This window comes from Malurus melanocephalus, unplaced genomic scaffold, assembly GCF_030028575.1.
Source record: "Malurus melanocephalus ecotype Western Australia unplaced genomic scaffold, MMel_1.1 scaffold_536, whole genome shotgun sequence".
NCBI classification, from domain to species: Eukaryota; Metazoa; Chordata; class Aves; order Passeriformes; family Maluridae; genus Malurus; species Malurus melanocephalus.
In genome coordinates, this window is record NW_026623768.1 from 427,127 (window position 1) to 453,924 (window position 26,798).

Genomic DNA, 26,798 nt, shown 5'->3' on the forward strand with positions numbered 1-26,798 from the left:
ATACTGTGACTTTAGGCCAGGTTTGCCAATTGTTGCATTTGTAAGAAYAATTTTGGAAGCAAATCACCAGTAATGTATGCATATGACCTGTAGTCAAGTTCATGAAAGAGTACCAGGAATGTGGAATTGCATAGGCTGTGCTCTAAGAATTCATAATAACAGTAGTGTAACCAGAGGAGCATTATCAAAAGYCACTGATGTGATTGTATTGCAGACACCTAAGTTGTATTGTCAGAACTAATGTTAAAGCCGTACTTCTATTATCTTTTCTAGTACAGGTATGTCAAACATAGTTTAGTACAAACACATGCCAAACTCTCTCTCTCTACATAGAGTACATTGTCTAATGTGCTTCCTTAATGTAACAGGCTAAGGCTATCAATGTGAACAGTATGCCTGTCATTGGCATTAGGTGAGGATATCTTACAAATTTTACCAGTACTTGAAGAAAATTGGTTTTACAATGAGGGTGGTGAGACACTGGAACATGCTGACCAGAGAAGGGCAGATGGCCTTGAAAATAGCTCAGGCTCTGAGCAACCTGAAGTAGTTGAAGATCTCCCTGCTCTTTGCAGAGAAGTTGGACTAGATAATCTTTAAAGGTCACTTCCAACCCAAACTATTCTATGAGTCTATGATAAAAATTGAAAAAAGGCTCTTGCAAAAAGCATGAAATTCTTACCAAGTAGTAAGTCCAAGTATTTGAGAAGGCACATAATAGTTAACTAACTTTCAGGCATCTTTTATTTCTGACACTATTCTGTATCAATATAAGCAAGTGATAATTTCTTTTTTATATTAATAACAGRCAAAGAGTTCATATTGGGCAATATTTTGCAAAATTTCATAGCTTTCCTTTAACATTCTTGGTACCTTTCCTAGAGTTGTCTTAAAGCAGCATAGCTTTTTATTGCTGTACTCTGGYTGGCTGGCTTTATCTAGAAGAAATTGTCATTGATTTAAGGGCAGCATAGAACTGTCCAGGTTAAAAGACCTGATTCTAATTGATAGTTAATCAATTTTGAACCAAAATCAGAAGCAAAACAAAGGCTACCAGCTGGGTGATCCTGTCAATTCTTAACATAACTGGCTATGTGRGGTTAACTTCTTTATGTCCCACCAGCTAATACAGTTACTTTTTCTAGGTAATTACAGCTATGCCTATGATGATATAGTGCCAGAAAACATTTGGAGTTGTCAGCATTCTCTATAGTATCTAATGCATTTCCTTCTCTGCAGCACTTCATGCAGTCTGCAGGAGGGTTATGGGCTGGACAAACTAGTGGGTCACTTAGGCCAAACTCTCATCTGTGTTAGGTATATTTGTTTTTTCAGTGCTCCCTAAAGCCTTACCATGTGGTCTTGGGGTCATGATGACCTCACTAAAATTACTGGTTTTGCAATTGAATTTGAATCAAGTCAGAATTATTTTCTTTAATCATGTTCCAAATTTAAACTATWTTTTGCATTTCTTGTCTTGATTAGTTTTTTGCCAAAAACAAGTTAACATGTTCAGCATTAAAACCAGCACCACAGAATGAAGAGAGCTCTCTAAGCCATGCAGGTCACAATGATCCACCTGCAAGTGCCCAGAGATACAATACTTTGCTGCATGAATGTCTTTTCTTCAGCACTCTTCTGCAACATCCCTGTAGGCTGCAAGCATGACCTCAGCAGTCATGCTGCTTCTGTTTGTGCATTCAACTATTTAAAACCCTTCAGCTAAGGGTAGCTAAAGTAGCAACCTCTTCCACCAAAATCCTTTCCCTACCTTCCAGCTCTGCAATGTCTAACAAGGTCTGTGCCAGTAATCCTATAAATGTAGGGAAATACGTCACTGTGAATTAGTGCCTCTTGCTTTCACCAAAGCAGACTAAGGTTTACCTGGTGACCCCTTATTAATAATTGCATTAGCTAGAGCAGAACCAATGTATGAGTCTAAGCTAAATTTGATTCTTTAGGGCTAAAAGTCTGTGCATATATCTTACCTAACAGTATGTATATGAAGTGCTTTCTCCATAAAAAATTACTTTCTATGGTGCATCCATTTGACTACGTCAGCTACACGTTGCCCACCAAATGTCACCACTATGACTGCCAGTGACATGCATATCCTTGGGCAGATTTAAATAGCTTCCTTTATTTCAATTAACCTGTCAGAGGAAGTTCTTCATTTCCAACTCTTAAAATTAAGCTTGGCCTAAAGTCTGAATTTAGCCCTACAGCTGTGATAGATTTAAAGACCGGTCCCTTTCACAAGGGTTTTGAAATGCTCTCACAGTTGCAAACGTAAGAGGAAATGCAGACTACAAAGTTKCAGATCTGAATAAGAAGCTTCCAGTCTATATTTTTGCTTTTCTGATTGTAACTTCTTCTGATCTATTTCCTTTAAAACAGCTTCAATGCCAGAATTACCAAGTGGCAAACTTCTGTATTTGGCATCTTTTTTAAATTAAACTCTTCTGAGCAATGGGATTGACAAGGATACGTTTACTAGACATAGAGGTTTTAATATGTCTGTAAATAAAGGATGTCTAAATCATTCTGCTGTTACAACTGTTGCATTTTAGCTTTATTGTATGAACATCAATGAAATTTCCACTTGAAGCTGGTGTTTTCAGACTGGAAAACCAGAAGACTCTGAAATAGGAAGGGTTAKCTGACCATTTAATGTAAGGGACTGTGCAATGAAGTTGTTTGCTATAACCACTCATTTAACCAGAGGCTTATTTAAATTCCTTGTGCTGTTATGAAAGAGTGATGCAATTCACAGTTGCCTGGACAGATCAGATAAGATCAATTTTGTCTAACTGCCTAAAGAAGTTAACTCTTATGTTTAACCTAATGTTTTTGATTCTTTGTGTTGGTWGACAGACACCTCCAAGAGACCCTTCATCCTATTTTAAAATGGGATTAATAATCTTGTGGAACAGAGGGCTGTTTTTCATCAGATGTCTAGGTTTTAAATCATTAAATTATATAAGAATAATTCCATCCTAAATTTAAAACAAAATCTGGTTTTGGTGCAAACCACTGGTTTTGAATTTGAATTTTCCTATTTTTAAAATGGTGTTTATAACACWCATGACTAATACTAATGAATCACTGTAAATTCTCGTAAAGTAGTCCTCATAGATGCAATCAAATCAGAATTAAAACAGTAATTTTGAATACTGTGAACTGTGTCATTCATTTCAATGGACGTATCATTTTGGTAGATCTGTKCTGAAACCTAAAGCTGTCTGTAGAGATATCAGCCCTTCTTACTAATCCACATCTGATTCTTTTAGAGGAAATCTCAGTTAATAACTTTATTCTGCATCTCAAACAGCGTAAGTGTTATGTTTTCTCATCTAGCTGCCAAATTTCCCAGCCATTATGCCTGCTTGACAAAATTGTGTTCAAGTAAAAAATACCCAGATCCTGAAAATGTGGTAGCAGTATAAATTACATTAATTTTACACTTGACTTTTCTACAGTGTATCTGATTATTTATTTTGTAAGATAAAGTAATATCTTCCATTAAGAAGCTGCTGGATTCAAGACTTGAGAATATACTAGGTTTTAACATGCCTATACAATTGATTTGTAACTATTTAATTTTTTTTAAAAATCTGTCTAATCACTTTTAGCGCATGAGTTATATTCAGCCTGTAAACTCCTTATTATTCATATGCAGAGGGATGTGTCCAATGATTAAGACCCCAAGGATTTGATTGAAAGAATAATCTGCATTTCTAAAGAAAAAATAAGCAGTAGGGTATTTAATTCTTAATAGAAATGTTGTGATGCACGTCAAAGCATCACTGACTCTTAGTTTTAAAAACAGTATCTGCAACTTGCTTGTCCATTGGCTAGTTCATTGCTGTATCTGTAATGTACAGTCTTGATCTAATAATTGCTTATTATGCAGTTGTTTATCAGCTCATTTGAAACATCCTGAAATTCAGTCTAGCTCAGCAAATTGCCGTGCTTAAGGCGTTTTTACATTCTGGGAAATTATAATATCCCCAGAAGGCAAAGAATTAATAATAAAAATCCTCTTTTGTAAAAGATTATCATTGCAGAGCCAATGGAGCAGATCTTCCCTATCTTAGCACATTTAAAATTCTCTTTTTTTTCTATGAAAGTTTGATGGAAAGACTATGGGGGGATCACTGTTTTATTAACTTGTTAAAATTTACTGAACCAATGCAGCATATTGATTTCAGTGCCTGCTATATGGAAAAGCAGCAATAGTAATGGATGACTTCTAGACATTTCCATATGGAGGTTATCTCATTCTTCAGACATWTTGTGATCTTTATTTATCTGTTTAGGCTGGCACTAAGGAGTTAATGATTAAAATTACGAGGATGATTTCCTGTTTATTACTTAAAAGTTTTYCCTGCCTTCCAAAGAATTTATTCCTAGTATGCCCACCCATACTAAATACTTAGCAAAAGAAGCACAGTGTGTCTCATTCTATTTGAAGTAGCATTCTGGTGAGTAGATTTTTGGTTTGATAGGCAATAAACAGAAATTAGAACACTACATGCAGCACATTTTTCATTATTTCTCAAATACTATTCAACTGATTAAGCATGCATCCATCTCTGGAGTGAGGGTGCTTAATCTAGTTCGTAAAATCCATCACATAATAGAGATGGCTTGGTCTATTTTCCTTTATGATTGCAAACATACAAGGGTAAATATCATAGCTAAGCTATTTAAAGAGAAGGAAACTGGTAACAATCAAATGAAATTGAGTTGCAATCCTCTAGGTRCTTTTCTTGAAGTTTTTCAAGTCCACAAGCAAGTTTAATTTTTGCTTGGTATTTAAAAAWAAAATCTTGCTGCTTAATCTAGGAGTTCAATGCTGATTTTATTTCCATTATTCATTTTCACATTGCACTGTTCAGTCATTGGGCAGAAAGCAAAGATCTCAGAGAGTAAGCAGGCATGTGTGGTTCTTCACCCTACAAAATGAGTGATCCATGTAGGCAAGGGCTGAAATCATAGCAACACAATTCAGAAATTAATTTTATATCTGTACTCTCATCATATTTTTCTGCAAGAAGAAAAGTTTGTAAGTTCCCTTCTCAGCTGGCTACATTGGATCTCTTACACGTCACCAGCATTTCTACTACAAAATCTTATTAACTAGACAAAGAGTCTTTATATTAGCAACATTAAGACTACACAGGGAAGTGGTTTACAGGAATTAATTATGGTTTTTTGGGCCAAGCCATCAGAAATATTCTCTGGTTGTTTTTATCAAGTCTAGCCTTAGAATCAGTACAACAGATAGTTTAAATTTTTACCCTGAGTTTCAAAAAGATTAATAATTATAGAAATAGAAAGATGGAAGTTGAAATAGAAATACATATAGCATTTCCAAGTAAGTAAAATTTACTTCTGACATAAATTTAGATTACTATTATTTTTATTAGGGGTTCTTATATGTTCTTGTGGATATACAGGATATGCAGTGACCTACTTTGAAGACATGGACAGAACTGTGTCTGTAAAAGTATTTAAAGTGGGTCGCTAATGTAAAACGTAATTTAAAAGAGTCTTATTGAAGCAGCATCTTTTACATAAGCTCTCAGATATATACTAAAGCAGTAACAATAATTCATCAAGCGATCTCAGAGCATTTCACAAAGACAGGAAAGTACTTTTTTTATTCTACAAAATGGAAATATGAAATCTGGAGTTTGATTTTATGAAGGATCAAGTATTTCAGTTGCTTAGAAACACAAAAATGAGACAGAAAGGTCCTGCCTGACACTTAAGGAGACATGTGTCTTTAAACCACAGAAGCTCTTGCAAAAATAAATAAAGCATAGCTCTCTCTACATGCTTGTGAAGACAAATAAATCGCCCAGATCTTCCAGGAGCTCAGTTGCAGAGCTGGCAATGGCATTCCTGTCCCCTGGATCTTTATGCTGGGTCCTTTCCCCTGAACTCTCAGTTCATCAATGCATTGACTGAAATGTGTATTCATTGTTTGACCTATATCAACATTTAAGTAACAGGCAAAGAAAACTGAACATGAAACGGTGGTTCATCCAAGGAACTTTGACAAGATGTGCTGCACTTTATGACACATTCAGAATCTAAATTACAGTTTTAGTAATCATCAGTTCCCCTTCTTCTCTGTCATTCCTTTATTTAATATATTGCATGCAAGAGACTTACCATGCAAGTTTTATAAGCTTGCAATAAAAATATAACAACTGTTGTATTAAATTATTTAAGTTGTAAACCATTGTAAAAAGCAGAAAAAGTTATATCAAAGTGGTGGCAGAAAAAAATATTGTGATGGAGTATAAAATATATTTTGCTGATTACTACAGAATTTTTGCCCAGTTTAGCATATTGTAAATCCTTGGTTGGTCTTAMGAATGAAACAGCTGTAGATTTTTCTAAAGAATTGTGGCAAGTGGTTTAAGAAAAGTGAAGCTAAAATTAGATTTATAATTTAAAAACAAATCAGCAAAAATGTGACAGCAGACAAAAAAACAGAGGTCAAAAGACAGAATTGTGGCAAAGCAAGGGATCAATGCATTTAAAACTTCCAAAYTTCCCCCGAGGAAAAGCTAAAATTCTGGAGGAAATGGATAACCAACTTTTGTATTTTAAGCAAGTAAATTATTGGTTTATTCTTTTGTGCTATACTTTACTAAAGAGATGTACTGGTAACTTTGAATCTGCTTTTATTTATRTTAGTAGCATTTGAAAATGCTAGATTTACAAATTGCCAATTACAAAGGGAAACATTTTCAGAAGGACATATATATATAGATATACATATTTATCATGATATGTTAACTGTGCATGGTAAGAACCATTTAATTTTCCTTTTGTCTGCCTCCTTGCTCTTGGTAAGTCAAAAATGAAACTGATTAAATGATGATGATTAATAATAACCGTCATCATCCTTGTACAGCATCTTCCTGTTTCACCTTTTTATCTTACCAGATTCTTTGGTACTTTTAATGACCCCAAGTATTCCTGTAGCAAGTTGCAGATGAGTTTTCTTTGCCCTGCAAAGTGATTTGGCAGAAATGCAGCTAGGCAGAGCATATTTTGTTGCCTTCCTTTCTACCAAAATGTGCTTTSTACAAAAGAGAAAAAGAGGTGATGGCCTCCTTCTAGTGAATCTTCCCAGCAGTGATTGAGAAAAACATCTGGCAAGAGAAGACTTTTTACAAGAAAAGCCAACTCATTCAGATACTGCCACTAAAAAAGATTGGTAAGACCACTCTAGTGATTATGTTCCAGGTATGATATTCCCTGACAAATTAAGGTCCCAGGCATAAAGTAYCAGCGTAGACGAAGGAGAGGGATGTGTGGGCCTCTTTGCTTTACTTTAAAACTGACATCTCTTCTTGAACAATTTATTTCCCTCTATCTGTGCTGCAATATTGTTAAAACCAGATCTCATACTACATATCACATCTTGAAACAGAATGAAGCACAAGGATGAATTATGTTTCACTGTGCCTGATAGGTTGGGCTTCTGTTGGTGGAAAAGGTAAAGATCACCCTTCCATCACTTGCACTTCATGTTTCTTAACAGTGGTTAAAGCATCACATACATTTTTCTTCTGAGCAAAAATGAAATTTTCAATTTCATTAATCCAGTATCTCTTTGAGCTAACATAGTTCTTAATGGAGATGTAGCATAAGGCTCCAGAAGCAGAAATTCCTGGCAAAAGAGCCAGTGATCCAGCCAAGGAGCTGTCAGTGCTGCCGACTCCTGGTCACCTGGGTCCTGGCCCGCTTGAAGGGTCATGGGGCTGATCTGCCTAGGTGAACCTGCTAACCTCTCAGCAACAGCCCAGATCTAGGCAGCTTTTCCATTTACTGTTGGGCTGTGCCGTGTACTTTACCCATCATACAAAATATAAGAGTTACAGAAAGCACTTCAGTTTGTGTAATCCCAAAAGGCAATTTTTATTTTTTTTCTGAACAGATGTTTATGATCATGTATTTTGGTGAAGAAACAGTCTCCTTTTTTAAAATATATATTTTTGTGACAATTTAACTTTATTGCAGACTTTTTGATACACTGTGGTATAAAATATATAGCAATGTATAATAAAAAATCATAACACAGTTAGATGTGCAGCCCTGTGACAGATGTAATGGACTACTTTGTCATAAAGTCCACAKGTAACTTTCAGATGACCTGTAAACAACTCAACCTGTTGATGGTAGAAGAAGAGCAGAGGCCTCCAAGCAGTGAAGTTGTTTAACAACAGAGCAGGTGGAACCTGTGCAGCACTGCTCTTCTGGGACTGTGATTTTAATTTCCAGAGATCCAAAATCAGCCCAAGCAAAATGATGATTCAGTTCTTTGCCACTWTTATTTTTGTAAGTGTCTTTACTGTGGTATGCTCTCAAGAGAAGAGGTATATGATGGGTCAGAATTTTGGGTCAGTTGTTGGCTTTTCTACAAATTATGTAAGTCTAAYAAATCATGTAATTCTTCCACTGTTTTCTATGGCTCAGTTTCCTACCCGTCCTATGTTCCTTTCTCAGCTTTCAGGTTTTTTGTGTCAATAGTAAACTGTTGGTGGTGGACTTCRTCTGTTATTTAGTGTTTATTCAGTGCTCGATAAAATGACATATAAATCTTGCTGAAGGCTTTTGTAAATTATGCTATTAATAACTTCAAATACCAGCAGAAATGACTTGCAGCTCAGATTGCTCTGTGGCCAAGTTACGGACCCTTTTTCTTTCATTTTGCTGTTGGTTGACACAGCTGAATGACTCTCCCAAGCCTCCTGTTCCCAATTCCGTAACAAACTATGAGTTCATATTACACAGGAAGCACTAGCACTGAGATTTATTTGTCATCCTTGGAGGCCATAGGAAGGAACAAAAGACTTTCATCTCTCTCTTTTTGTTCCCTGACTGTAGGGAGTAAGAGAGTACTGATATCTTGGGTCACTGCCATGCAGGATACAAATCCAATTAATGTAAATCTGCCAGATCAAGGGGAAGTAAGTAGTGTGGCTATCAAGAGCCCACAAATTTCTGGGTGGATCATCAGCCACCTCTGGCAGCACAATATCCCCATTAAAACAGAAGCTGGGTTTCGTTCCACCTCCAAATACTGGTCTACCCTTCTTTTTAGCCTGCTCTGGCTAATTTTGCATAGGTTGTCAGTTGCAGCAATAATGAAATTTTAGTCATTTGTTGACTTGCTCGGCACTAAAGGCAGTGAATGCCATGACCACTCTTCGTTATATCTTCCAGGCAGTTTTGATTAAAGTGCTGTGAAGCCAGACTTGGATCAATATGAATGATCTCCATCRACCTAATAATGTATTTAACATGTTCGGTGCACTTTTATCTGTTTCTGTTAAAATACACTGTTTACATTAGTGCAGGAGATTGATTTAAAGTTGCAGAGTTCTTTACAATGGTAAACATTAGAAATAACCTCATTAGTTTGCACATGAAACTATATATAAACRTGTAATCTACCATGCAAGCTCCTCAGCAGATGTAAATTACCATAGCTACAATTTATAGTTGCTGAGAATCTGGTCTAGAAACAGAAAACAATTATTCCATCAGTATTATTTTACATGATCGTAGCTTAACTTGACATAAAGCAAGGACCATATGATCTTCTCTGTATTCAGTCTAAAGATGCTTACCACATCTTTTAGAAAGCTTCTCTGTTATTTGTAGACTAAATTCTCCAACCAGCGGATGTATATTATGTCCTTTGGTTATATAAACATTTCTTTGTGGTCTGGCCTTTTGTATGTACTGTGTCCAGACAGGTATTTCTTTAACTCACTGGGTTTGAAGACTATTTAGCAGATTTAATAAACGAACAAATGTGGAAGCTGTAGCAAACATATCACTTGGGGATGTCAAAGCACTTAACAAACATTGTTACAACTGAGTCCATGTGTAACCACCAAAGGACATATTTGCTTCAGTATGTCTCATGACAGCTTCTTAAAAAATATACTTAAGTGAATTTAACACTTGTGAAAGGTGCCAGATTGACAGGCCCTAGAGATAAAAGTTCTTGCATTAGCAGCAGGCACAGCCGGGCTTCCCACACACACTGCCCCACCAGTGTCCCCAATCTACCTGAAGGGCACAGCAACCAACTGTCCCACAGCTTGCAAATCTGCCCATCTCATGCTCCTGGACTATGGGCCAATAGTCAGGAGCTCTTACGTGACCTAAGGGTGAAAAACCAAGTTCCATAATTACTGCACAGGTGCTGTTGCAGTTGATCATTTTCACACCAAGTTTTCAACTAATCTGGAAAAAAAMCCCCAAAAAGTACATGTTTATCTATCTGATTTAGAGTACAACAAAAACATGTGTGTGAGCCTCTAATGAATCCTGTGGTTCTATCTGCCCCCATTGGCACATTGAGGTGAACTTATATGAGTGAASAAGTACATACACATACTGTGAAGTGCATTCTTAGATGCCTTCTGAAAAATGTGTCCTTATTACTTCCTGTGTCTGTAATAATCTGTCTCCATTCATAACTCATCCCTGCTTGGTGTCATTACAGCCCAYCCTCCCCAGGGATTCTGGACACAGCTGGCATACAAACTCAATAACCATCCACCCCATAAAGAGACTGGATCATTAYAGGGTTGAAGGATAGCACACAGGGAAAACAGGCTCGTGATCTTTGCACTCTGTCATGGTTTTAGAAAAAGCGCAAGTTCTTCTCTGAGTGATTGTACTTGGAAAGTACAGTCCTCTGTTCTCTTTGAAATTATGTTTAGMCCTCACTGTGAGTATTGGAAGGGCATGCTTAAGTGTTTCTTTATTTAGTGCAGAAGGCTAATGACATTTTAAACAAAAGTGCACATTTATAACCTTGTATAGACTGATTCTCAGTCTGTATATAGGACATGACTAAAACCAGAACATTGGAAAACACATGACGATGAGTTTTCATGCTCCGCTATTTTCTAAGCTGTAGCCAGCAGCTTGAAAGAATTATTATGGAAGCTGAATCTTAATTCTTTCTACTGAGAAACAGCTCAAAGAAATACAGAGGAGCTCAGCAACATTTGTTTGTCTTTTAAAGAGTCACATTTATTTCTGCAACTTACCATTGATGTACATGTCCATTAGACTGGTACTGTGTGCACTTTGGAAGGTAACTTCTGTATAGACACAGAGAGTTGGGTGGCTTATAGCTGGTTTAGGGATGGCCTTTGGGGCTGAAATTGTAATTGTTGTACATATCTTCTCTTTCACAGKTTTGGTCTCTTTAGTACTGGTTTCATGATTTATTCAACCTAGTTTCAAACCTATAATGTACCTTGAGACATGTTTTCTTTTGGACTGGTGGTTTTGTTTGATTTTTTTTTTTGGTCTGCTTATATTTCTATAGTACTCCAATGGCATTTGCTTATCATTCATTTTATTCAGTAGTTCCTAATTTTACCGGTATCTTATTATAAATTTGTGTTCCATCTGCTACTTTTTACCTGCCAGTACTATTAAGYTTTTTGCATCAACCACCTTTTTAATATTTTTGACCTAGTAGCTGGCCTTTTGCTTTCAGAAAGACAAAAGGCTTTTCTTGTCTGCTAATGAAAGAGGAGGAGACCAGTGACAGAGACCTTCTCTTACAGAATGACAATACTCCACTCCTATAAAAATGCAGAAGAAAAGATGTTTACCAGTTTTWCCTAAGAAGCATAGTATACTTGGGCACGACTGAAAACATATTTAGAAGCAAAGGCTTCCTAAAATTTATCTAGCCCCTCCTGAATCTCTTTCTCAGTTCATTAGTTGGAAAAGTCTTTATAGATGTGAAGTATTGCTTTAATTTTGTTTTTAAAAAGGCTAGAAACTAAAATTCCTTATTAGGGAATGATAGGAGAGAAGTTCTTTAAGGACTGAGTTGACCAGAAGCCTTCAGAAGAAAAGAAGGGGGTTGGTTCATTCCCATCTTCATGTAAATTGAATTACAGGGTTTAGTAAGTGAAACAGATCACAAGATAAACCCCACAGAGGCCAGGAAGCACTAATTAACGCCCACAGTGAGTAACTTTTCTGAAATTGGTCTTTAATCAAACTTTGCTCTGAAAATAAAACAAGGTATYGTGGCAGCTTGATAAAAGAGATGCRTCACCAAGGCTGACAGGCCCACAATCAAACCAGTACTAAAAATAACTGTTTTGTCTACTAATTTCCTTTCAGATGCTAAAAAAAATGCATGAGCTACAGTCTAAAAAGTCTTGTGCAGTTACTCAGCCAAGTGACTCAGCTCTCGAAAAGTAAGGTTGCTGTAAATGTTAATGCCCTCCCTGATTATGARGGAACCCTTTTTCTTTCCCAAACCCTCCTGTAGAAACAGAGGAACAGCAGAGACGATTGTGAGGCTAGAAGAGGAAGAGGCAACATCTGGATTCCTTCAGAGTTGGTCATTTTATGCCAACTGTCCCTCTCCTCTTGCAGCTGGTCGTGCAGAGTTCAGGCATCCTGATTGATTTACTAGTTGGATTAAGATAAGCCAATCGCTCTTTTTTCTTCTATCACACATGAACAGTAAGATCCCTGCCTGCTGTCTTTTGCACTTGCAACTTCTCCTCACTAAATCTGAGAGCAGGAACGATTGCTACGGCATGCAGGGAAACACAGCTCACATTCCTCATTTCCTTTCATCTKCTCAGCTGTAGGAAGAGCTGCTTCATCTCCTGTGGGTACCCATCAAGCCTAGAGCAACTTTCATTATGTTTTCACTGCAGCCTGCTTAAAAACACTGTTAGAACTTTCAGGCTTGGAATAGATTGCAAATGTACAAGAAGTCCACTGCACAAACAGGACTAGCAGTAAAATATAACAGTGCCCTAGTCTTCTCTTTATAGCAGATTCTTCTCTTGGACAAAAAAGACATGGATCTGTTAAAGCAGGTCCATAGGAGGGGCACAAAAATGGTCAGATGAATGGAGCATCTCTCCAGTGATAAAAGAACCAAGATAGTTGGGGTTATTTAGCTTGGAGAAGGCTCTTGGCAGACTGTTGATTGGCCTGTCAATATTTACAGGGAGCTTAATAGAAAGATGGGAGASACTTTTTAATAGGGCTTGTAGTGACTGGACAAGGGGTAATGGTTTTAAACTAAAAGAGGGTAGATTCAGACTAGATATAAGGAAGAAGTTTTTTACAATGAGGGCAGTGAGACACTGGAACAGGTTGCCTAGAGAAGTGATCTCCCTGGAAACTTTTAAGCTCAGGTTGAACAGGGCTCTGAACTACCCGGTCTGGTTGAAGATGGCTCTGCTTATTGGTGGGGGTGGACTAGATGAGCTTTAAAGGTCCCATCTAATTCAAACTATTTTATGATTCCATGGTTTATCTTGGTGAATGCTCTGCTGGGTGAAGCATCTCCCTGTTTATATGCCCAAAGTGACAGAGTCCTATCAGTCTGGATTCCAATAACCATGTCCTTCACAGAAGAGGTTGTAATCATCTAAAATGGTCCTCCAGTATTAGAAAGAAGATGAAAAAAGATGGCTAACATTGGCTTTAGTGCTTTCAGTACAGGCTGTATTTTCATCTGTTACKTGATTACTTCAAAAAGATACTTTCATTGTTACTACTAAAACTAGTTTAGTGTGAGAAAAAAAAAAAACTCTGTCAGTATAGATGGGTCCTTAAATTGCAAGACAAACTGAAATATAATGTGAGGAATTCTTGGAGATAGATTCTTATGAAAGAATTGTTTGCGAATACAGACGTGCAGATCCGGCTGCTTTGGCAACTGACCAAGCATATGAATTGAGTTCCAAACACAACTACTTTTCCCTCTGCAATTTCTTTTATTTTTTAATTTTGGGGTGTGTATACCCACAAATAGGCCTGAAGCAGTAAACTGGGGGGGGGATGGGGGTTGAAGTCTAAATTATACCAGTTTTTATTTTTTATTTTTTATTTTTTAGCAAGCAGGGACCCAAAATGAGCAGGCATGCTGGTCTCCGCTGAGAAAAAGGGCAGGCCAGCTCTCTCCGCAGCAGCCAGCGAGCACACCTCCTTCTCTCAGCGAAGCAGTGAAAACAAAACCAAATCCCGCCCCCACCACACACAAAAAAAAAAACTCTCTCCAGGCGCTTGGCCAGAGCGTTAAGGTGGGGCATAGGTATCATTGTCGTTGTTAATCACCTGGCCATTAAAAGGATGACCCGGCAATTAGTGTATCCCAGCAACAAATGGGAAAGAAAAAATTCCCAAAGRAAGGGAACAAAAGGAGAAGAATTTTAACCCACAACAATTGTGTATTTGCCATTCAACAGGAAAGCTCATTCATCAATTGCTRACATTAAAAGAAGGGAGAGAGCTCTAGACACACCTTAAAAAAATCTCAACCACACAGATTATGTTTTGAAAGTTATATAACAAAGAACGCAAGTCATTCTATAATCACAGTTCCAAAGACTGGCTTAGGAAATAACAGGTTTAAAGTGGTTTCACAGCCTTACCCAAACTCCTACTAGTCATTTGTCTCATACATCATGGCTACAACAGACATCCCCTGCAATTCAAAGCAGCTGCTTAACTTGTATTCAGATAGATATCCTAGGCCAGAGTGACTGAAGTGCATCATCAGTGTTCCATGATGGAGTTTGTAATAGTTTTGAAAAACCGGTCCCTTAAAAGGACAATTACCAATGTGCAATAATGTCATCAAGAATAGTAACAAAAATTATAAGGTACTATATGAAAAGTCAAGTATTGGACTGTTAAAAATATCCATATTGTCTTTTAAAATCTTCACAACTGCAACAGAAAAAAATCAGCACAAAATCATATTTTGCTAAGTGACTCCTTTTTATATTCCAACAATATATTCTTGTTTACTGGGTTTGATTTTATTTTGGATAGAAAAGTATTAATTGCAATGAAGCAAGCAAATTGTGCAGGTGGGTTTTTTTTTTCAAAATCTTTAATTCCACTACATCATTTTATATTAAGAAAAATGTGCRGAAAACCCCGGACTGTAAAAACAGACAATATTTTAAATCACAGTTTCCATTCTTGCTGGAATAACTGTATACCACAAAGACAGTCAGCTTGTGTTTCACCTTTTCATTGCACTGCCTGATCATTTAAGGCAGAGGCTTGTTCCAGACAGCTTTAATTAAACTATGCTGTGAAACTGTGTATGGATCAATGGAAATGATCCATAACAAGCTAATCATCTATTTAACAGTGTTCAGTCCAGTTCAATCACCTTCTAACATTTCTGTGGCTTTACATTCATGTGGCAAGGCCCTGAATGTGTATATGTATTTTTAATCCATCTCATTAGTGACCATATGCTTTGGCTTCAAGGGAGACAAGAACTGTCTGCAATCTGCCAGGGATTTAGGGACATCAATAATTTGTGAATAGTCATGTTGGTACTGGTCGAAGGGTTAAGTGCTCTGCACACCAGGGGCAAATCTTTTGGGACTGAAACTCTTAGTCAACTGTTAGGAACCTGATCCCCTRTGATGCATCTTTTCAAAGTACATGCTGCATGTCAGATCTCTGCAGCACAAGCAATGGAGCTTTATTAGCTCAGGGATTTAAAAACCTGCTCTAAGCAATGTAACAATATCTTTTGGTTAAAAAGTGAAGGAAAGATAGTAGTTGTAATATGAAAGCGATTTTTTATGTACTGGGCTAAATGTGATCTTCCTTTTTGCTACCATTTTCCTTTTTCATATGAGCTATTAGATTACTACTCCCCTGCAGATACACAGTGAAGCAAGAGTATGGCAACAATAACAAGAACCTGATTTTGAAAACGTAAATGGATACTGTCGCCTCACCTTACAGTGCCTAAATCCTGCTGAGGCCAATGGCAGCAAAGATGTAAAAATCACCCTTCTAATCATTTGGAATGACCCTATAGTAGSTCTCAGGACACTGTTTTTTCTACCTAGTATGAAAAGCACCTTTAAAAAAATAGCTTACAGTCTTAGTTTGTTCCAGAACAAACTACAAAAGAACTGCTGAATCAGCATAAGAGATCATCAAACATTGATTTCAGTATCCTGTCTTTACAACGGAATGGCAGAAATAGATGGTAATGCCAGAAGACATTGAATAAACTTTGTTCATTTTTAAATTTTAGTTATGTCCATACTCCTCAGCTCTTCCCAGGTAAAAGGAAAAAAAAAAAAAAAAAAAAGCATAGCTGCGCAGGAAGACACTTCATATGGAACCTGCTCCCTGAACTTTTGTGGATCATTTGGGAGCAGGATCCATCTTGCAGAATGAAGTTCACCTGGTTTGAGCAAATTTCATGCATTTATAATCATAGAACCATAGGATGGTTTTGGCTGGAAGGGACCTTAAAGATCATCCATTTCCAAACCTACCACCTTGTGCAGGACTCATTTCACTAGACCAGATTGCCTGAGCTCCATCCAGCCTGGCCAGGAACACTTCCAGGGCTGGAGCATCTACAGCTTCTCTGAGCAACCTGTTCAGTGCCTCACCACTCTCACAGGAAAGAATTTCTTTCTAATATCTAAATATTTTTTTCAGTTTGAASCCATTGCCCCTTGTCCTGTAAAAGTAACAGTACATTGTCCCTTGTAAAAAGTCCCCATCCATCTTTCTTGTAGGGTCCTGTCAGGTACTGGAAGGCTGCAATAAGGTCACCCCAAAGTCTTCTCTTTTCCAGGCTGAACAAACCAATTTTTCTCAACCTTTCCTTATAGGAGAGGTCCTCCATCCCTCTRATCATYTTGGTAACCCTCCTCTGGACTCACTCCAGCAGTTCCATRTCCTTCCCGTGCTGGGACCCCAGGGTGGATGCAGCACTGCAGGTGGGGTCTCAGCAGAGCAGAGCAGAGGGGCACAATCCCCTCCCTCTCCCTGCTGCCCACGCTGCTCTGGATGCAGCCCAGGACCCCACTGTCTCTCTGGGCTGGGAGTGCCCATGGCTGGGTCATGTCCAGCCTCTCACCCACCAGCACCCTGAAGTCTTTCTCTGGCTTCTCTGATCTTTCCATCCCAGCCTGTGTTGATACCAGGGATTGTCCCAACTCAGGTGCAGCACCTTGCACTTGGTCTTGCTAAACCTCATGAGAATTTCAGAACCCACCTTTAAGCTTTGTTGTAATGCCAACAGGGACATAGATTACCATCCTGCAACTCTTCCTGTTTACACCATGCTGCGTGCTTGATGTGTGGCTGGTCTCCATAAAAGTGCAAGTGTCCTGCAATGTGGTGAGCATAATTAATGTAGACTGTCACAGGAAATGAAAAAATCCACAATGCACCACTTGTTTGCTGCTTGATAATCAGCTGGTTTTGCTTGTAGTTAAACATTCTGTATCACAGCAGTTTAAATCACTTTAAGACTGACGTCAGTCATCTATAGCTCCTATTAAAGCTCTGGTTATGCTGGCTGTAACCYTCTGTCCTTTACTTGGTTTTGCTTTTAAAATCAATTTTTATAAGTATGGCACACAAGTAAGCAAGCATTTCCAAAAGTGATATAAAGGAAAGACATTTTTGAAATTTTTGCATTTGAACAAAGAGTTACATACTCAGAAATCACTCATGGCTGAGGCTCCTATTTAAATAAAAGCACCTTTTGAATGAGTGAAAAAATATAGTGTTTTTATTAATTTTCCATCATTAAAAATACACAATTAGTATTGGAACAGAGTCAATTTTTAAATTTTGCTATAATTGAATAGGTTAACAGATTTACTAATTGTGCATTGTCTTCTGTGAGATCTTAGAGTACGATTTTATGGTTTTAGAAGACCCAGTCTCTGCTTTTTAGGGTAGGTTTGCATGAGCAGACTTTTACCTGCAATATTTAAATGTATAAAAATGCACGTCTTAAGTTGCACTGCTTTCATATCAAACTGGTTGATTTGTAAGTACAGTAAAATATTTAGAGGTATATGTCCCAAATTTTTATCCACATTTATGCATGTRGGCACTGACAATAGAAAAGGCACTACTCTTTAGGAAAGGTGGCTCTTCCTGGCTGGCAATCAAATCCACTACATGTTCAATGTAGTAAATGTAAMTGGCTCTTTTGGCCATCTCAAAACCACGAAAGAATGGAGTTCTATTTCCAGATTGCTCCACTTTACAATTTTCCCTTTTAAAGGAATACCTGGGCTTGTTTTGGTAGCTTTAATGCTGATTCACAGCTTTTAAGCCTGTGAAAAGAAGTTTAAAATCTAAAATTGTATCTTCACTACTTTAATTGATAAAAAAAGGAAGTGTAATTTTAATAGGGTGGAATCAGGGATTTTGAGGTGGCTTGCCTTTACCCCTTCCACTTAATGCCTTCTGAGTCAGCATAGCTGTAAAGTTTTCTGAAGTCAAATATTAGACRAAAAATGTAGTTGTTAGTTAATTGACAGGTCACTGCTGAGTATCTGTAATACAGAGAATGAGTTATTTTTTTACATACTAGATGAAGAAATCCTTTGACCTTTGAGATGACTGTTGATCTTTGGCTCACCCTTGTCTGTCTTCACCTCCAATTTCAATGATGCTAATACAAAAGAAAGCCAGCAGAATTTCGGAAGACTGGTACTGTCTTTGTAATATTGTGTAGGCAGCATTGCCATTATTACATTAATTTATGCTACTGCTGCCAGATAAAAAGAGAGGAGTTTTGGCTTCAGTGAATACAATTACAAAATTCCTGTTTTATCCTGATTGAGGTAACACTTTGACTGAACTGCCTATTCACAGTTTCACAGGCAGTGACGCCAAAAAAAAAAAAGCTCTGACAGTCTGCAAGTTCTGCCCTCTTTACACCCTCTCTAGCCAAGATTGCTTAGTGTTATAAAGATTTGCCATAATCCCGAAGCTGCTGACAGAAATAAGTTATTGAAACAAGAACCTATGCACACTATACCTTATCATTAGGAAACTTTCTTTTCTGGGTCATTCAGTGGGTTTTTGGTAGTTTTCTTTAGGGTTTTGTGTAGCTTGATTTCTAGCATGTTCACTGAAGCTGCAGCACAAYCATCAAATGTCTTGATGCAGTGTTTAAATTTTCCATTTTTCTATATTCTAATTAGATCTCAATTATTAATTCTGTTCCCATAATGGACTTTTAAATTTGCAAACTTCTGCCACACATACCAATCCCTTTAGAGCTCCTTGTAGCCAGATTCTGTATTTTTAGCTGTTTGAATCTTACTGTAATTCCAGATATTCAGTCATATATGTTGCCATTCCTGAACTTCCTCCATTATATCTTCAAGATGGCATTCTTCCACTGATTACAAATTGAAATCAAGTTCATATAGTTGGKTTTTTTTTTAAATTGCCCACTTTAACTTCTCTTTTGATTGATGCACCACAATGAGACTTGAGAGAAGAATTTCATTTACAGACTATGTGCTGATCATCCAAATATCAAAAATTACAAAGAACTGAATTTCAACTGGTCTCTTCTTATTTTTACTACCCTCTGTAATGTACAAACCACTCACTCACTCGAGGTTGAGAAACATGCATTTTAACTATTTTGGTGAATTCTGGCCTTTGGAGACCTCTAAAGTTAATCTCAAATTAGTTGACAAGGAGGTGGGAGATGTTCCTTCTATTTGAAGTGAAAACTTAAGAGTTGCATTTCACTTCCTTTTGTTAATTGCAACTCCACAATAGTTTTCGGAAAAGTATGTAGAAATCATTTGTAAGAGATAGGATACAATAAAACAAAGTGGATTCATTAATTGTTTTGTTTCTATTTTAGGACTGCAAGGATACCTTGAAAAATATTTGGAAGAGAAGACCCCAGCTCTGATTTTAGTACCTGTGGTGGATTTACCTGGCAAAGATGTTATTCATATAACATGCTGGCTAAGCTAGCAGTTTGTAGGACATGAGCTGATATCAAAACACACATACATTCCATTCAGGAGAGAACAAAGAAAAGAGSCAATACTAACTGTTGGATACTTTCATGAAGCAATATTGTTTGGTTTAAGCAAAGTCGTATTATCTTGTTAATGAGGTCTCGTGATATGTGATAGAGTCAAGTTTGTATGAAGAATTAAGATTTCTTTTAAAAATAATGTATTTTTTTCGGACTTATTTTTAGATGTCTGCATGTAGTAGCAGGTAACTCTTGGGAGATGCAGTTGCTCTGATTGCATTGGTTCTTTAAAATATTTAGGTCTGGTTACAATATACCACTTATAACTTCAGATCATTTGGATGGAGGGGAAACTAGAACATTATCTCCAATATGGTTTTAAGGCCTGAATTCCTAGGTTGAATTTACTCACTTCAGGCCAGCTCATGAAAACCTTATTTGTGGCCAGATTTTAACTATTTTCTAGCACCAGGGAAGAATTATTCAGAGTAGTATTTAGGATGGCCATTTACTGAAACAGATGATGGAAATGATGGCCAGACAGTAGGATTTGCCATCCTGCTTCCTGAGCTAGGGGCATATTTTTATTTTATATCTGGTTAGACAGCTCTTATTAAAGAGTCACCAACATTCAGGTAGCTACCAGCTACCAGTATTCAGACCTACCATAGACCTAGGGCTTCGGTTTTCTCCAGGAAATCAACAGGACTTTTACCACTGCTTTCACTAAAACAGGCTCAGACACACATGTGAAGCTCCTACCAATTTCAATGCCACTGATATTTTACTTATTACATGATGTCACTTTAGAAAAGAAAGCCTTTTGGACTTTGCTTGAGGCATTAAGGCACTGTGGAAAAATCATACTTTCAGACAAAGGCTWTGAAATTAAACCTTCCAGAATGAGTATCAAACCTTTGCATTGCCTATATTCTACRTATATCTATATATCTATATATTCTCATGGCTTCCTTCCAGTGTATGAGCACTGGAGCTAAGTGACCAGCACTCCAGTTACCCTTCTCTTCCACCAGCATATATCTGAGATGCCTTCAAAAAAGTCATCTGCATGGCAGGAGCTTTACTTTGAGGTGACTAAGAGGTGGACTTAGCACTGCAGAGCTGCCATCTTCTCTAGTATGAATTTTTTCACAGGTCTTTAAATATTTTTGAAAGGCAAGGCAAAGAGGTTTTTATATAACAGTGTATAAATATATGCTTGTATTAAATTTCTGGAGAAAAAAGGGATGAATCTGTTAACAATACATTAGTTGATTAGTATTCAGGATCATTTTTACATTCGACTTACACATATTTGATCCTTGCTCTTTCCCACGATCAGAAAAGGAATTGTTAATACCTGGATGTGCCTGGTTTATTTGAATTCTACTCTTTTGGAAGGTTAAATAATTCTCTCACTACTCCCTGGAAATACCAGTACTTTATTTCTCTCAGTGTGGAGTGCCCACGGGCCAGAGACACAATAGACTGTAAGAGAAGAAGATGTACTTTCAGAAAGATAAGGCTGAAGCTTATTCTTTCATTGATACATATGGAAACTAAAGAGATAGCAWAAGTTTCACTGTGACTCCTGTAGCAGTCATTTTTTTCATCATGAGTTTAAAAAAGATACTGAAACACATTGATCTTAGCTTTTGTACTGTACTGGATCTTTTAAGGTGGCAGGATATGTGCTCCTAAAGAAATCAGCTTTTCCTGCAAGTGTTCCTACRAGATTCATGACTCAAACTAGTGTGCTTCTTTTCCTAGTAGAGCTGCCTTGAGAAATGGTAACAGAATGCATTGATTTGAAAAACAGTGTGATCTTTTATTTTTCTCTCAACTGAAAGCAAACTTAATCCTTCTTTAAGGAGAGAATTAGAACTTCAACAGGTTACATTATGAATATATAAAAAAGAGTAGTTTTCTGACTTTTTCTCTTAGAGAGGCTTCAAACAATTTCTGAGTGGTGTGAGTGACTACAAGTATAAGCTCAGTCTACGCTGTTTTAAATATGAACAAGGCCATTTGTGCAACATTGATATGTACGGTAGGTGACTAAAGTGCTCTATCACATGAAGACTAAGACTTTCATAATAGAGAGAAATAGCACAATTTAATCTGCCTTATGCTGCCATACTTGCATCAGAATTACTGGGTCCTRCTATGAGTAAGATGTTTCAGCAGACCTCTTTATCACTTTTTTTGTAACAAAGTGGTARCTGAAGACATGAGATGGGGAGATGGGTACAGACATCCACACACACACACACACACATATACATGGTTCAGTGAAAAGAGGCAAAGACATCAATATTCAAAACTTTTATATTCAGGGGGGTTTCATTGTGGTTTTTTTTTGTGGAGTTTTCTTTCCCAGCAAGCTCGGTAGACTATCTACCCCAGCAAGTTTTAATCTTGAGACTATAAATCCCRTATGTGCTAAGACACTGATTTTGAGGACTTTATATGCACACAAATTCTTCTGTTTCTCTGATTTTTACTAAGCCTACAGGAAAATATTTTGTTTGCTTATTATGACACAAAATATTGGCTGATTCCAGCACTCGGAACACAGAAGGCCTATGTAATGGGTGGGAAAATGTCTTTAAAAATGTAACCCAAAGTTTTCATTTTTTTATTTCTCTGCTTAACAAGTGTTAGAATATGTCTTTCACATCTCTGCTTCTTTTTTTTTTCAGAAAGTAATCTGTCTTGTTATAGTTCTGTGTGTCCATAAAATTTTTGYCTCCTACCTTTTAAAAGTCTCTGTATATCAATTTCTTTAATTGCTTGAAAGTATAACCAAATGGCACTGTAAGATCAAAACTGATTTAGTAACTTTGTGCTGTACTCATTTCAAAACCCAGTGATGGTAACAGTACCAGTGAGCCTTTACAATGCACGTGGCTAAGCTGCTATAAAGGCACCAGAGCTGATCTTCCTAAATAGATTTTAAAATGACATTGAGATATTTTAAGCAGAGATTATTTAATTTTTTTCCCTGTGAGTTTTACAGTTAGGTAATTCAGGAGCTGATTTGTTACACCAGATAGCATGGGTACATCTTTTCTCTTGGCCTTCAGAAGTCTGATGAGCACTGGAAGCAGGATGTCTCCTGAGTATTAGAGAGGTAATCTGAAGCAGCTCTTCTCTTTCAAGGACATCCTGTTCAATCCATTATCTCCTGTCTGTGTGCATAGTCTATCAAAATACAGTGACTGAATCAAAATCTTATTTCAAATAAGAATGCATTGGTTTAATAAAAGATTTGTACCGCATGGTGTAATAGTTTTCTAAATGAACACTCAAATCCTAAAATACAAAACTTTTCAGAATGGGTTTGCTTTAGCAAACCCAGTTTGGTCTATGTATTAAAGTATTCTGAACTCTCTGAGTACTAATTGGCACTTATTATTTAAGTAACCTGCTTTTACTATTATAAATGTCTGGCATTGAGAATACATATTAAGAATACTTGACAATTTACTAATTTATGATCTTTTTACTTGTATTTTAATATTTCTGGCAAGCCAGCCTGTGTTGATGTATTAGACAAACATTCAAAGTACAGACTTGAAATCTTGAAAGCTTCTTTTTTTCAACTTTCATCTGAACACCGAATATTTTTGACCTATTTTACATTTTAATTTTATAAAACAGACTGGGTACCTGTGAATTGAACTCATATGTTACATGAAAGTGCCCTTTTACTGATGATTCACTGCTCACACTTTCTTGGATTTGACTTCTGTTGGATTAATTCATGACTAGGATTTGCCTGTGATTTCTTCCTTTTCTCATTTTTAGATCACTGCCTGTTTTTTTCCCTACATTTCCAAACAGTCTGGTTGTTCTGAGGATCTTCTCACAGGATATGTCACTGGCCTTAGGTCTCCTTACCATTGCCTTGACTCTCCATTTCACTTGCAATGTTTCAAAAACCTTTGTTAGATATGCCTGCTCATCCTCCACCTCCTATTATATGTGTATTTTGTGACTGCATCAATCCTAAGTCATTTCAAAATACTGTTTGCATGATTTAACACGGTTGATAAGACTTACTGTCCATAGTACAACAGGATATACACAAAAYAGGTCCGATTTCACATTTGCTTTTAGCAGCTTTCAGAAGTTCTTCTCTGAATTATAAGGATACCCAATTCAGAAAAAAATAATGGTTCATAACAAAACCATAAGCTGAACTAAATGCCATGAACAAATTGACAGCTGCCCTGATCTAGAAACCTGTTAGGGCACATGTTCAAGTCAGGAGGCATTGGTTAGGATCAYACCACCCTTTCCTGGGAAAGTTCAAGCATATCCATTAGATTTCTTGTGCCTTTATTTCCATACTTGTATGTTTTCTCACCCTTGTAAAGGTGTTGGCAAAGGGATGTTATGTTGTAGTCATACAACCTGCAATAACAAAAAGTTTAGACTGAGTGAGCAGCACACATGAGTGTGAAAGTAATGTTGTAGTGGGAACCAGAATGAATGTGATCACAGACAGAAATTTGCATGAGCACAATCTGGAAAGCTTTTCTCCCCGCACACTGCCTGCAGCAGTCTCAGATCACATAAGTCTATAATACATCTAGTAACATTAATGATACATTTTACAGAATGATTCATCCCCGATGATCCTGAAGTGCTTTACATGTCCATCACATAAAATTTTCTTGGGCCATCACTGGGACAGCCGTACACATGCTAGGGCCTCACTCTCCACAGCGAGAGTATAGCAGGTCTCAGGTTATGCTGCTGCAAGAAGAACTCCYCCACTCTCCAGTCCCCAAGGAGGGGTATTTGCTTTGGCAGAAGAGCAGTTTTCAACCTCACGGGCACATGACCTGGCAGCTAGCATTACTAATTTCTGTTATTCATGAAAAGACTTGTTCTATTTTAGATTTTTCCATGATAGAGGGGAAAAATCCCTCTTCTGTTCTCTGTCTCTATTGTCTTTCTGAAACTCCTGCTATCAGCAGCTGTTGACAGTACTGTCTTACCATAACATCCTTCATACAYCACGTAATTGCCATACCCTCCCTTTACAAGCAAGACATCATTTGTCTGAGATAGAAGTTGTGCCATTACATTAGGGGTGCAAGCTCATGCAAGCATTGCTTCCCCTTCACTGATTCTCATAAGTTTGTTGGTAGCTGCCTTGACATTAGTTTATTTTGTTGCTTATAAAAGACCAGGGGCCCAGAAGGAAGAAATGTATTTCTCAGATCTAAGAGTTGCTTCATTGCAACAAAGTTCAGTCCTGCTCCCACACAGACCTAACYGTTCTGCAGCAAGACCCAAATACATGCAAATATAGAGCCTTTTGTAACTGAGCCAAATTACCAGAGCTCTAGAGTTGGATCTGTTAAGGTTCAAAGCAGGAGGTGTTAAAAGATATGAAATAATAGGAAACACAGACAAGAAGTTATTGCCAAAGGAATGGCATTACTAGGAACTGGTGGGGAAGTCAAACTAAAAACAGGTCTAGGGACCTAAGGGGTTTATTCTTTATTTATGGAATGTCTTTGAAGGAAAGGACCCTGGACTGCCTTCTCACTACTAGCAGTTCTAACTATAAAAGATTAATGAATGAAAAACAAAGAGGAATAAATAGAGTTGCCAGGAAAGAGATCCAGAAGTGAACTTTAAAAGGCATCTCTCATCCCTTCAAYGAAGTACAAAATGGTAAATGCTTCAATTACTGTAAGAGCTTGCGTTGGTCTGGGTCTGAAGGTGAGGATGTCTGAAATGAGGGTAATATGCAAGAGAAGTCACCGGTTGTGTGCCATCCTGCTGTTAAGGGACTTTTCTCCTGGATACTGCCACAAGAAATGTGGTTAATAGGCCTTGACTGGAAAGCTATAGCCCATAAATGTGCTTTTCATCTGTACTCCTCCTTGATCAAGGTGCTGCAGTGTACCGAGATGTTGATTCAGGACTCATCTTCATTGTTATGGATCTTGTTTAAAACTATTTAAATGCTGAAATTCTGAGTATTATTTCATACTGCAGCTCAGATTAGGCAAGCCAAATGTGATTCTCTTTATGCTACAGTCCCCAGTGCAGACAAAAAGCTTTCTCAGGTTGAGATCCTGCCACTCWTGTAATTATTTAGAGAAAGACAGCTCCACTGCTTCAACTCCAGTACTTCACAAGAGGAATGGAAACATTAGGAAAAGTTTTTTTTTTTTTCTTTGATGTAGAATATGCTGCCACTTTTTTGTTATTAAAATAGGAGCTAACTTTAAATAAATAAAATTTWGCCTGGAGGCTTCTGAAAACTAATGTTGTGTTTTGACAGTGTCATTTTTCTGATTCCTGAAAGCACTGTGTGAGTTAGCTCAGGACTTCAGCATGATTTTTCTTCTATGCTACATACAGTGAATTAGTTTTTCAGCTCTGGATTTTCTTTGATTTCTCTCTCACACAAGGAAGAGTCACATCACTATGCAATTTGCCTATTTGACAGGCACTCTCCGAAGTTGGGTGTCCCCCCTTTAAATGAACAGGTGAATCAACCCCCTGAAAAGAAAGCAAAAGAGAGGATGTAGCCAAGTGGGGGCAGCTACCACTATTTCTTATTGGAAAAAATGGACGAAAAGCAATCATCTTTGAAAGCAAACTAAGAAAATTAAGAAAGGTCACACAAAAACCGCACAAGACAGCATTTTTGTTAAAAAAACCCACACTACCTTCTACATACAAATTGCATGTAATTCTTTTTAAATTGGGTTTGTAGGTTTTATATCCCCTAAATTCCTGCTTTTCTATAAAGGAAATTGATGTAAGGATAACATAGGATTTTGAGAAGAAGATAGTCTTTAAATAACAGCTGAGTTAAGACCCCTGTCTTTGATGACAATTTATGACCCTCTTCAAAAAAAAGTAAAAAGTAATTTAGGTGTATGCTCAACTAGAAAACTCAAGTAATGTGTGC

At 37.3% G+C, this 26,798-nt stretch overlaps 1 protein-coding gene across 3 annotated transcripts in view; it reads left to right on the forward strand.

Moving 5' to 3' along the window:
- DPH6 (diphthamine biosynthesis 6) overlaps nucleotides 1-26,125 on the forward strand; it is a 200,991-nt gene extending 174,866 nt beyond the window's left edge. For 2 of the 3 annotated variants that reach the window (XM_057381861.1, XM_057381862.1), the window contains exon 15: nucleotides 19,730-26,125. In XM_057381861.1, the coding sequence (XP_057237844.1) occupies nucleotides 19,730-19,845 (116 nt within the window). In that variant the 3' untranslated portion in view covers nucleotides 19,846-26,125. The remainder of the gene's footprint in view (nucleotides 1-19,729) is intronic. The other variant, XM_057381863.1, reaches the window with a different exon arrangement.
- Nucleotides 26,126-26,798: the final 673 nt, after the last annotated feature.